This window comes from Dama dama, chromosome 15 (assembly GCF_033118175.1).
Source record: "Dama dama isolate Ldn47 chromosome 15, ASM3311817v1, whole genome shotgun sequence".
In the NCBI taxonomy this organism is placed as follows: Eukaryota; Metazoa; Chordata; class Mammalia; order Artiodactyla; family Cervidae; genus Dama; species Dama dama.
In genome coordinates, this window is record NC_083695.1 from 63,327,155 (window position 1) to 63,339,450 (window position 12,296).

General features: G+C 39.3%; 2 protein-coding genes across 6 annotated transcripts in view; one reads left to right on the forward strand and one right to left on the reverse strand.

Moving 5' to 3' along the window:
• The window catches only part of LOC133070273 (cytochrome P450 2C18-like), a 94,896-nt gene that overhangs the window by 74,366 nt on the left and 8,234 nt on the right, over positions 1-12,296 (forward strand). The window contains exon 9 of one of the 3 annotated variants that reach the window (XM_061162232.1): positions 2,805-3,305. The exons of the other annotated variants lie outside the window; for them this stretch is intronic. Within the exon in view, the coding sequence (XP_061018215.1) occupies positions 2,805-2,930 (126 nt within the window). The 3' untranslated portion in view covers positions 2,931-3,305. Of the gene's footprint in view, positions 1-2,804; positions 3,306-12,296 lie in introns of those variants that run through there. 3 annotated transcript variants of the gene reach the window in all.
• The window catches only part of LOC133070274 (cytochrome P450 2C31), a 35,660-nt gene continuing 28,067 nt past the window's right edge, over positions 4,704-12,296 (reverse strand). For all 3 annotated transcript variants that reach the window (XM_061162236.1, XM_061162238.1, XM_061162237.1), the window contains 2 exons: positions 7,713-7,854; positions 4,704-5,407 (listed from right to left, as the gene is read on the reverse strand). In XM_061162236.1, the coding sequence (XP_061018219.1) occupies positions 5,226-5,407; positions 7,713-7,854 (324 nt within the window). In that variant the 3' untranslated portion in view covers positions 4,704-5,225. The remainder of the gene's footprint in view (positions 5,408-7,712; positions 7,855-12,296) is intronic.

The window sequence follows — 12,296 nt, forward strand, 5'->3', positions numbered from 1 at the left end:
TGTGCTATCTGTTAACCTCTTGTTGATTGCTTCATTTGCAAATATTTTCTCCCATTCTGAGAGTTGTGCTATTGTTTCATAGTTTCCTTTGTTGTGCAAAAGCTTTTAAGTTTAATTAGATCTCATTTGTTTATTTTTGTTTTTATTTTAGTTACTTTAGGAGGTGAATCAAAAAAGATCTTGCTGTGATTTACATCAAAGAGTGCTTTCCCTATGTTTTCCTCTAAGCGTTTTAGTGTCCAGCCTTACATTTAGGTCTCTAATCCATTTTGAGTTTATTTTTGTGTATGGTCCTGCAATCCCACTCCTGGTTATATACCTGGAGAAAACCATAATTTGAAATGATTCGTGCACCCCAATTTACATGCACATGATACATGCAAATAATACATGCAGCATTATTTGCAATAGCTAGGACATAGGAGCAATCTAATTGTCCATCAATAGAAGAATGGATAAAGAAGATGTAATACATATTTATAGACAATGGAGGGATAAATTGGGAGGTTAAGATTGACATGTACACACTACTATATATAAAATAGATAATAATAATAACCTGTTGTATAGTATAGGGAGCTCTGCTCAATACTTCGTAAAGACCTATAAGAGAAAATAATCTTTTAAAAAAAAAGATATATGTACATGTACTGATTCACCTGAAACTAACACAATGTTATAAATCAACTGTACTCGAATAAAAAAAATTTTTTTTTAAAAACCTAAATAGAATATTCTTAGCAATTTGCCTTGCTCTTTTTTGTTTAGTGGCTACTCTGAACTAATGTAAAATTTCTATTCTTTGTCATTTGTATCCACCAAAGACTTTGCTCAGTTAGCTTGGTGCTCATCTAATGATTGAATAGACATTTCCTTAGTAGTCTTAGGAACTAAAGCAGTACCCTGTCTTTGCAAGAGGCTCTGTGTGTATGTTGGAGCACCCCTTCAACATGCATCCAGGCAGTTTCTAATTCAGCCTTATCCTTCACTCCCTTCTTACACAGAGCGTCCAGGTTTGCCAGAGATGACAGCTTATGGTTTTCTTTTGATCTTTTCTGAGCATTTGTGGACTTCCAATGAAATTAAAAGATGCTGCTCCTTGGAAGAAAAACTATGACAAACGTAGACAGCATATTAAAAAGCAGAGATATCACTTTACCTTTTCCTTTACCTTCCTTTACCTTACCTTTACCTTCCATCACTATACCTTTTCGTATAGTCAAAGCTATGGCTTTTTCAGTAGTGAGGTATAGATGTGAGAGTTGGACCATAAAGATGGCTGAGCACCGAAGAATTGATGCTTTTGAATTGTGGCGCTAGAGAAGACTCTTGAGATTCTCTTGGACCGCAAGGAGATCAAACCAGTCAATCCTAAAGGAAATTAATCCTGAATATTATTTGGAAGGATGATGCTGAATCTGAAGTTCCAACACTTTGGCCACCTAATGTGAAGAGCTGAGTCACTGGAAAAGACTCTAATGCTAGGAGAGATTGAAGGCAAAAGGAGAAGAGGGTAACAGAGGATGAGGTGGTTGGATGGCATCATTGACTCAATGGACATGAATTTGAGCAAACTCTGGGAGACAGTAAAAGACAGGCAAGCCTGGTGTGCTGCAGTACATGGAGTTACAAAGAGTCAGATATGACTTAGCAACTGAACAACAAATGTCTCAGGAATACATCAGTTTTTCAAAGTGTTGATGAATATCTCATTCCTCAGTTTTTCCTTTTAAGCTTTTTGGTTAGTGTATTGATTTCTCCAGCTGTTATCTACAGTGTCAGGCATCTTTAGTGCTTAAAAATTGCCCCTGATTATTTTTGACAAATGCCCTAGGGAAAATACTGTTCACATTTGGCTGGCCGAAAAGTTCATCCCAGTTTTTTGGGAGGCCAACCCAATACTAGGCAGCTTCCCTGGTGGCTCAGTAATGAAGAATCCACCTGCCAATGCAGGAGACTCAGATTTGATCCCTGGGTCGGGAAGATCCCCTAGAGAAGGGAATGGCAACCCACTCCAGTATTCTTGCCTGGAAAATTCCATGGACAGAAGAGCCTGGTGGGCTACAGTCCATGAGGTTGCAAAAGAGTTAGATGTGACTTAGCACATCTCCATACTGTACGTAATATTAGGCGAGAGCAGAGTCAGATCAATCCTAAATGTAGGATCTTCCAGGATGACCACAGGAAGGAAACATAATAATGATCTCTGGGAACAGAATTTTGAAGGAGTGTAAGCTCCATTCTGCCTCCTCCAGTGTCTGTTAGTCACTCAGTTGTGTCTGACTCTTTGCGACCCCATGGACTGTAGCCTGCCATGCTCCTCTGTCCATGGAATTCTCCAGGCAAGAATACTAGTGGGTAACCATTTCCTTCTCCAGAGGATCTTCCCAAAGCAAGGATCAAACCTGGGTTTTCCCACATTGCAGGCAGATTCTTTACTGTCTGAACCACCAGGAAAGCCCCATCCAGTGGCTGTTAGGCCACTACTTTTCACCTATGTCCTGTAGCTTTTCAAGGCTACATCAAGGCTGGAGTGATGGGGAAGGGAATGAGGCAAGTGAAAATACCACAAACCTCACTATTCTTACTGATATTTTCCCACTTAAAAAAAAAAATGAACACAATACAGATTCCTGTAAGTCTTTGTATAATGTCCATAGTTCTAAAAAAGTTGTTCTGACAATTTTTGCCTGTGCTCTCACTGTTTTATGTTGGACAAAATTACTATAGAAGTCATTGTGTGAGTGCATGCATGCCAAGTCTCTTCAGTCGTGTCTAACTCTGTGCAAACCTGTGGACTGTAGCCTGCCAGGTTCCTCTGTCCATGGGACTCTCCAGAATACTGGGGAATACTGGAGTGGGTGACTGTGCCATCCTCCAGGGGAGCTTCTCGATACAGAGATCAAACTCGCATCTCTTACAACTCCTAGATTGGCAGGTGAGTTCTTTACCACTTGAGTCACCTGAGAAGACCTATAGAAATCATTACTCTACATAGTTTCTTCAGTCTAACATTGAATAGAAGCAGCTTTTTTCAAATTTATGGGGAAAGGGTTCAGTATTTCACCATGAATTTAAATATTATCTAGGATTTGGAGATGCCCTTTTTCAGAATTAAAGAAGTCCCATTTTTCAGAATTAAAGAAGTCCCATTTTTCTCTCAATTTGCTGAGTGTTTACCCTATACAAGTATTAAACTTTATTAATTTTTGTATGTTTATTGAGAAGATCATGTTTTTTTCAGGTAAGTTTGTGTGCATGTGTGTGTCTGTGCTACACATTGTACATCAAATAATGCAATCCAGGGCTCTGAATGACATTAGTTTTCTACAGGGAAAAATATGTTCCAACAAGCATTTAATCAATGACTGAAATTATGTAAAGAAGGACTCTGGTCTTATAAGTATTCTTCAACTTCAGGCTAATCTTATTCCTTAGTTGCAGATCTTCTTCATAACCTTCAAGCTTCAACTGAAGTTGAAATGTTTACTTGGTCCATCTTTTTTTCTGACAGCCTTCAGAATCTACAAGATTTGGAGGAGTCCTAAAGTTCCCATGTGACACCTTAGTCATCCTTTAAGACTCTAACCTCTTGATTTCAAATCAATAATCACCTCAAAGGTAACATCACATCAAATAAGAGGCTTCCTAACATGGACTTCCCATTCCCTCTGCTCTCTTGTCCCCAGAAATTGTCACAATTTTGATCACTCTCGCATGCTGACAAATACACACACACACACACACACACACACACACACACATACATACGTGTTTGTGTATGGTCTGTGTGTGTCTGTGTGATGAGTCAGGGAAATACAGACATAAATATATATATTATATCAAGAAATTTCTAGTCATTGCAATAAAATATTATCTGCAGATGATGATATTTCTATTTGAAAGGTAACTAAAAACTATTAAATCTACCAAAGAATTCAATCCTCAGTACATGTACAGGTTTGATCAAATAGTCCTTCTGTTACAGTCATGACAGAAAAGAGAAGGACTTCCCTGGAGGTCCAGTGGTTAAGACCTCCCTTCCACTGCATAGGGTATGGTTTCCATGCCTGGTCAGGAAATCAAGATCCCAAATGTCAGGGAGCATGGCCAAAAAAAAAATTTTTTTTATTAAAGTAAGCAGATATATAATCTTTAGGGCATTATGTTTCTGTATCATGAAAAATTAAAGTGAATATATATGTGCAGCCACACTACTTCTAAGAAACTATCCTGAAGAGGCATTAAAGGAATAATAAAAGATATATGCATGTACTAATAATAACATTTTTATATTAACAAGATTTCAAAAATAATAGAAATATCTTTGAATAGGAAGATAATTTTTAAAAATTATTATAGCTATTAACATAGTATTATGAGATACATTAACTTACATTGCTTGTGAAAATATCAATCTTATGCTATTATTTAATGTCACCAAAAAACCGTAGCTATAAGTAATATGTACACACACAAACAGTAAACACACACATAGATTTCTCTGTGTAGATAGATTTCTCTTTCTCAAATATAACCCACATGTATATTAATTACCTTCCCCTCTTCTTTGCTTTTATATATCTGTATGTCTCTGTGTGTGTGTGTGTGTGTGTGTGTGTGTGTGTGTGTGTGTTTAATCACTTAGGGAAAGAGGAAGAACATCTCTGGAAAGACTAATAAATTCAAGTTTTATCTCATACTACTCCCTCTAACTGGAGTCATCTTTACCTGATTTCCTTTGCATGTATATGCATATATACACAAACATACCCATCAAACACATTATATTTTAATAACATTGGGAAAAAGCAAAATTATACATCCAAACTATCAAGAGATCATTCCCCTAGAGAGAGAAATAGGAGTAAGAGATGAGTGCATTTTTAAAAATTTTAGCACATGGGATAATTGCCAACTTTAATTTTTAGTAAAATACAACATTTATAAGGTGCCATCCATTTAGTATACACAATAAATGGGATGTAGCTTAAGATCTCAGGACTGTAATTTTTTTAAAAAATTATTGGAGACAAAACTGTTGTATTTCATGCAAAAAGACTTGAACTGAATCTTAAAGAAAATTAGAAGAGGCATGCCTCAAGAATGTCACTGCTAAAGGTAAGGGAGAGGCAGACAATGGCTAACAGCCAGGACAGAGAGCATCAGCTTGTGTAGATGGAACTGGAGAGGCTCACTCTGCAACCTGGCAGTCAGCCCTTTCTTCAGACTGGAATGAAACACATCTCACAGACGGGTGGAATAGAGACTATCCCTTTGAAACTTGGTGCAATATCAATGTGCTTTGGATCAACCACAGGTTTCAACGTAAAATGCTGTAAAATGCTGACCAGGAGTAAAAACAGCTCCATGCGGGCCAGGCCTTCTCCAGCACAAACTCTTTTTCCTAAAAATGACACATAAATTAAATAGTTGTTCAATTCTATTTCTAACATATCACAAAGGGAAGCATAAATAAATATGGAATGAGTAAATACATAAACAAACAAGTTAATAAAAGACAAATTAACCTATGGCTTCTATTTACACCAAAATCTGGTTTGCTTCATTTCCTCAGAACATATTTCAGTGTACATTCTCTATTAGAATAAATCTGTTCTGTATACCCATGTCAGGATCACTTTCCTGAGGCTTGCCAATAATATCTTTCTACACACACACTCACCCATCCCAAATAACATGAGCTACACACTATATTTTTCCATCTACTTCCAATTTAAGACTCAACAACAGATTTATTTCTCCTCATCTGGATTCCTAAAACTAATCTTGACCTTGTCATGTCTCTGTTTCTAACAATATTTCAAGAGCTTACCGTTGCCAAGTATAAAAAGAAATGTCACAAACTCAACACAAATATTATTAACCATTCTCTAATCCCCAGACACACTAGCTATTTCAAGTGTTATGAGTATCCAGTCATTCCTCCAACTGAAACATTGGTTCCCTCAACTCCTCCTGCTGAGATTCTCTACATCCTTCTAGAACCACCACAGGTGTCACTTGCTCTATACAAACTTCTTTGATCTATTCAGGGGGATATAATTCACTCTCTTGCTGGTTTTCCACAAGACTCATACATACTTCTAATACAAAATGTTTCACATGAAATTATAATTATTCCTGTGTCCCACACATTGGAATATAAGCTCATAAAGTAAAGGCAAAAAGAGAAGGGATGTGACAGAGGATGAGATGGTTAGATAGTATCACCAACTCAATGGACATGAATTTGAGCAAATTCCAGGAGACAGTGGAGGACAGAGGGCCTGGTGTGCTGCCATTCATGGGGTTGCAAAGAGTCAAACACGACTTAGCAACTGAACAGCAACAACAAAGTAAAGCCTTAGGTCTTGTAATGATACTACAGTGCCAAGACAAAGCAATCCTACAAATCCCATAAACTGGGCAGAAATCTTAAGCCAGTTTGTTATGAAACAATGGACCCAAAATTCAGGAAGTAGATAAGGAAAAGATTAGCAGGGTCTAGTTTTGAGGTCAAATTCTGGGCATTGTTCATAATTTTGGGACCAAGCATCAAGGGTTCCTTGAAACCTGTTTTCCTGGATGTTCAATGAGGAGTAAACCTCCTATTTCTATCCCTATTTCAATTCCTTCTGTAGAAAAGGCCCTTCACCCTCTACTTTCTACCCTTCTCCTTCAGACTGTGCTGAACACTCTCCATTCTCCGTCTTTCCAGATCCATACTGTGTTTATTTTTCTTTTACACCTACTGTGTGTTTAGGAAGTTGATTTCTATGGACTGCATAACCCCAGTAGTTAGTTCCCTTCTTCACTGTGAATAAACTCAGAGGATTAGACATTGAGAAGGTTAGACTATGCCCTCCCTCAGTCCCAGCCTGTCAGGCCAGTTTCAGCAGTGGCTGTATTCTCCAATCTATCGACCCATCTCCTGCTGAGGCATCCATTCTCTCTTTGCTAAAGATCTGCTTGGGTTCCAGCAACACCCTCCTTCTCCCAGTCCTTCCGACACAGGATAGCAACATTGTCCTGCTGATGCTCATCCCTGAGTACTTGACCACTTCTTGCTACTTCACTTAATAATGTCCACACCTCTGAAAACAGTCTCTTCATTAAACTGCCTTTAATGAAACTTTTTGAGTACCTTGCCTCTTTCTTTCAAGGTCCTCCCCAAATTAAAGGAAGATACTAAAATATTTCTTCCTGCAAGAAAATTTCTCTTTTGCTTCAACTACTCTGTCCTCTGCCCCACCCCAAAAATGTAAAATTCAGGAGCTCCTCTCTCTAGGTTTCCACAGAAGCCTTTTGAATAGTACTTGTCTCTCTGGAGTATCATCACCTGTTAACTTGCATTCCTCTTTCTTAGAGGAGAGCTGTCCCTTATTCACATTTCTATCCCTGGATCTGAGTGAGCATGGATCTACTACATATAAAGTCCTCAGAGAATTTATTGAGTAAATGGCATCTCTGGACAGGGGAGAAAAGTCTGTGGAACTAGACTTCTATGAGGAGCTCTTAAGATTATCAGGTGAGAAGGCAGAACTCAGTGAGTGCAGCCTCCAATCCAATCAGAAATTATCTGCACCTTGGGAGTGGTGCCTCTGGCCTCATGAAAATGACAATTTGTCCAGCTCAGAGTTGCCTCCATACAAAGCCCTTCCTCCTCTCATTTGACCTCTGATGTACAGACAAAAATGAATCATGCTTGCCTGCTGAAAAAGCCATGAAGTGGTCAGTCTTCTTAAAGTTGCCACTCTCATCCAGGAAGTGACCAGGATCAAACTGCCCTGGGTTGGGAAACTCCTTATCATCGTGCAGGACAGAAGTCAGAGATGTTAATATGACTGTGCCCTGAGATAAAGAGAAACACAATAACTAGATTATAAAGAAAGTCATGGAGTTTGAAAAAATGCCTTATCTAATCCTTTTATTTTATAAATGAGGTGGCTGAGGCACAAAATAAAACATATTTTATTCTCTCCATGTCAAAGAACAAATGAATGACCAAGCCTAACAGGTCTTAAGTCATATGATGCCATATAAATCATATAAATGATTTATTATTCAATCATATAAATCAAAGTGGCAGTCCAGGGCATTGTTAAGTGATTCCAAGGCTAATCATCTTCAGCTTGTAGCCTACCAACAGCACTTGCTCTTCAGAAAACTAAGGCAGGTGCTTTGTTCTTAACAAATAAATTGGAGCATTGTTTAAAAGTGCTGATGTCACTAAAAATCCAGTTCATTCTCTTTGGAACTGTATATAGGATCCTCTTCAAATATGACCTGATTGGCCATATTCTTGAAAACTATTCAGTTTCCCTCTAAGATGAGAAACGGACAAGTATCCCTCTTACTGCTATGTTTTTTCAATGTAATTGTTGCATACGCTGTGGAAACAGGAAGGAATTTCTGAGTTCTAGTAAGGTTTTCACAAACTCAGAGATATAGTACATAATGATTTGAAGCTTAGTTTTTATCATCAATCAAGTATTTCTCTCTCAAATTAAGGTTTATGACCATAGGTAAGTTGTTTAGCATTTCCATGCCCTTTACAAAAAGTTTGCCAACCTTGCTTTAAAGCAAAATTTATAACATTAATAGTATGTTCATAATATAAAAAATATACATGTGATAACTTTAGCATAAAGGAAGTGGAGCAAGTTAAATAGCCATATACAACTGTAGTGTTTTTGTATTTTAAACAAAATTTAATACTATTAATTTTAAGACTGTAAATATTTAAGGATGCAAATTGTAACCTCAGGGGTTTCCCAGGTGGTACTAGTGGTAAAGAACCTGCCTGCCAATGCAGGAGACACAGAAGACATGGGTTCAGTCACCGGGTCAGGAAGATCTCCTGGAGGAGGGCATGGATTGCAATGAAGGAGGGCAATCCACTCTGGTATTCTTGCCTGGAGAATTCCATGGACAGAGAAGCCTGGCAGGCTACAGCCCATAAGGTCGCATAAGCAACTTAACACATGCAAAAGCACTGTGATCTCAAGAGAAACCACTAAAAAAAATAGTTTGATGTGAATAGAAATTTACAATAACACAAAAACTTAAACTATTCCAGAAGAAGGAAGAAAAGGAGAAATAATGGAATATAAAGGAGGACAAACAAAAGTGATTATTTAAATATATAATTATTCCAAGAATAATAAAACAATGAAGGAGGAAGAGTGTAATATAAACTGAGTGAACAAGTGGATCAAAAATGATAGATTTATAGACATAAAACACCTATTGATAATTATATTAAATTTTAATGAACTAGGCATTCCCACTTAAAAGTCAGAATGCACTTAACAGACATATAAGGAAGACTCCATCCAAAAGCAACAGAGCATGTTCTTCTAAGCACAGATGAAAGATTCTCCAGGATAGATCATATGATAGGATACAAAAAAGGTATTAATAAATTAAGAAGATTGGAATCATATCAAGTATCTTTTCCAACCAAAATAGTATAAATCAAGAAATCAATTATAAGAAGAAAACTGGAAAATTCACAAAGATGTGGAGATTAAACAATGTGCTATTGAATAATCAATGATCCAAAGAACAAATCAGAAGAGAATCAAAAAGTACATTGAGACAAACAAAAATGTAAGCACAGCATATCAAAACTCATGAGATTCAGGAAAAGAAGTTCTAAGATGAAAGTTCATAGTGAGGAGAGGTCCTAAGATGGTGAAGGAATAGGACGGGGAGACCACTTTCTCCCCACAAATTCATCAAAAGATCATTTGATCGCTCAGCAAGTTCCACAAAACAACTTCTGAATGCTGGCAGAGGACACCAGACACCCAAAAAGGCAGCCCATTATCTTTGAAAGTAGGTAGGACAAAATATAAAAGATTAAAAGAGAGACAAAAGAGTTAGGGATGGAGACCCATCCCTGGAGGGAGTCATGAAAGAGGAGAAGTTTCCAAACACCAGGAAACCCTCTCACCAGTGGGTCTGTGGGGAGTTTTGGAATCTCAGAGGGCAACATAACTGGGAGGAAAAATAAATAAATAAATAAAACCTACAGATTATGCGCCTGATAGCAACTCACAGCAGAGAAGTAGCCCAGATGCTAGAGTCCACCACCAGCAAGTGGGGGCTGAACAGGGAGGTGCGGGTGGCATTGCTTAGGGTAGGGACCAGGCCTGAATTCCCTGAGGACAATCTGAGGGAGCTAACATGAGATAGCCACCCAAACAGTGGGATAGCCAGAGAGAGAGAAAAAAAAGAGAGAGTGAGAACTTTCCTATGAAAAGCTCTAAGGTAAGGCACTGCCAGCCTGCTCACCTAACAAAGGACTAAGCGAGTACCAGAGGAGAGCTAGCCAGCTGCAGACCGGCCTATCCCCCGCTGGAGGCAGAGAGGCAGGCGGGCGACAGCCAGAGCCAGAAACTGGCAATCTCGGCCCCAGAGAAAGCATCTTCTACAAAACTGTGAGCAGGCTCCCAGTTACTAACCAAGTCTTCCTGGGATCCTGGATGGTTGACATCCACCGGGAGGGTCACAGCCAGAGATCAGTTCCCCAGAGGAGACACTCAGCACACCTGAGATGGCTCCCGCTGCGCACCCTGGAAACCAAGCAGCCAGGACTGGGGAAGTGATAAGACACACCGCCCCACCTGAGGGGAGTGCGCTCGCCAGGCACCTGGTCACCTGAGCTGCTCAGACCCGGGAAGGGCACAAAACGCAGGCCCAACTGAGTCTGCGCCTTTATGGAGTACCCAAGAATCTGTATCTGAGCGGCTTAGACCTGGGAAGTGCACGCCATCCAGGGCCCGCTTTACACAGTTCCCCTGCAGAGCAACCTGGAGCTTGAGCTGTGTAGACTGGGAAAGCACACACACCCTGAGCGGGGGCAAACCCAGTGTGTCCCCGACACTGTGAGCACTCCCCACACACGCCAGTGATATTTGTTTGCAGTGTTCCTCCCTCCCCACAGCATGACTGAACAAGTGAGCCTAAATTAATGACCACCTTTGCCCCCTTGTGTCAGGGCTGATATTAGACATTGAAGAGACTTGAAAACAGAAGAAGCCAAAATAAACAGAGGGAACCTCTTTGGAAGTGACAGGTGCAACAGATTAAACCCTGTTTTTGGCAGCAACTACATTGGAAGGGGTCTATAGACCTTGAGAAGTATAAGCTGGAACAAGGAACTATCTGAAACTGAACTGACCCCACACAGCCCTCAACAGCTCCAGAGAAATTCCTAGATATATTTTTACTATTATCATTTTTAGATTTTTTAATTTTTAAGTCCTTTATTACTGCTTTAATTTTCACTTTTATAACCATTCATTCAAAAAAAGACCTTATTTTTAAAGTAAATTTCATATATATTTTAATAATTTTTGTGATTGTGTTTTGTTTTTTTAATATTGTACTTTTGAGAGTCTAATGTCTATTCTAGATTTTTAATCTTTGCTTTTTGGTATTAGTTATCGATTTGGACCTTTAAGAATCAAATCTTCAGTACTCATTTTTACTTAGGGGTGTGATTACTGGCTTGATTGCCCTCTCCACCTGTTGACTCTCCTTTTTCTCCCAAGTCACCTCTATCTCCTCCCTCCCCCTTCTCTTCTCTACCCAACTCTGTGAATCTCTTTGGGTATTCTAGGCTGTGGTGAACACTTAGGGAACTGAATACTGGCTAGATCTGTCTCTCTCCTTTTGACCCCCCCCCCCCTCCTCCTGGCCACCTCTATCTCCTTCCTCCTTCTTCTCTCCTCTATGTAACTTCGTGAACCTCTAGGGGTGTTCCAGGCTATGGAGAGCACATAGGTATTTGATTACTGGCTAGATTGCTCTCTCCCTTTTTTATTCCCCCTCTTCTCCTCCTGGTCACCTTTATCTCGCTCCTCCCTCCTCTCTTTTCCATGTAACTCAGCGAACCTTTCTAGGTGTCCCTCACTGTGGAGAATCTTTTTTCCATTAACCTAGATGTTTTATCTTTGGTGCTGTATGGATAGAGAAGTCTTGAGGCTACTGCAAGAATAAGACTGAAAACCAGAGAAAAAAGGCTTAAATCTCAAACCTGAGAACACCAGTGAACTCCTGACTTCTGGAAACATTAATCAATAAGAGCTCATCCAAAAGCCTCCATACCTACACTGAAACCAAGCTCCACCAAAGAACCAATAAGTTCCAGAGCAAGACATATCACACAAATTCTCCAGCAACGCAGGAACATAACCCTGAGCTTCAATATACAGGCTCCCCAAAGTCACAGCAAACCCATAGACATCTCAAAACTCACTACTGGACACTTCATTGCACTCCAA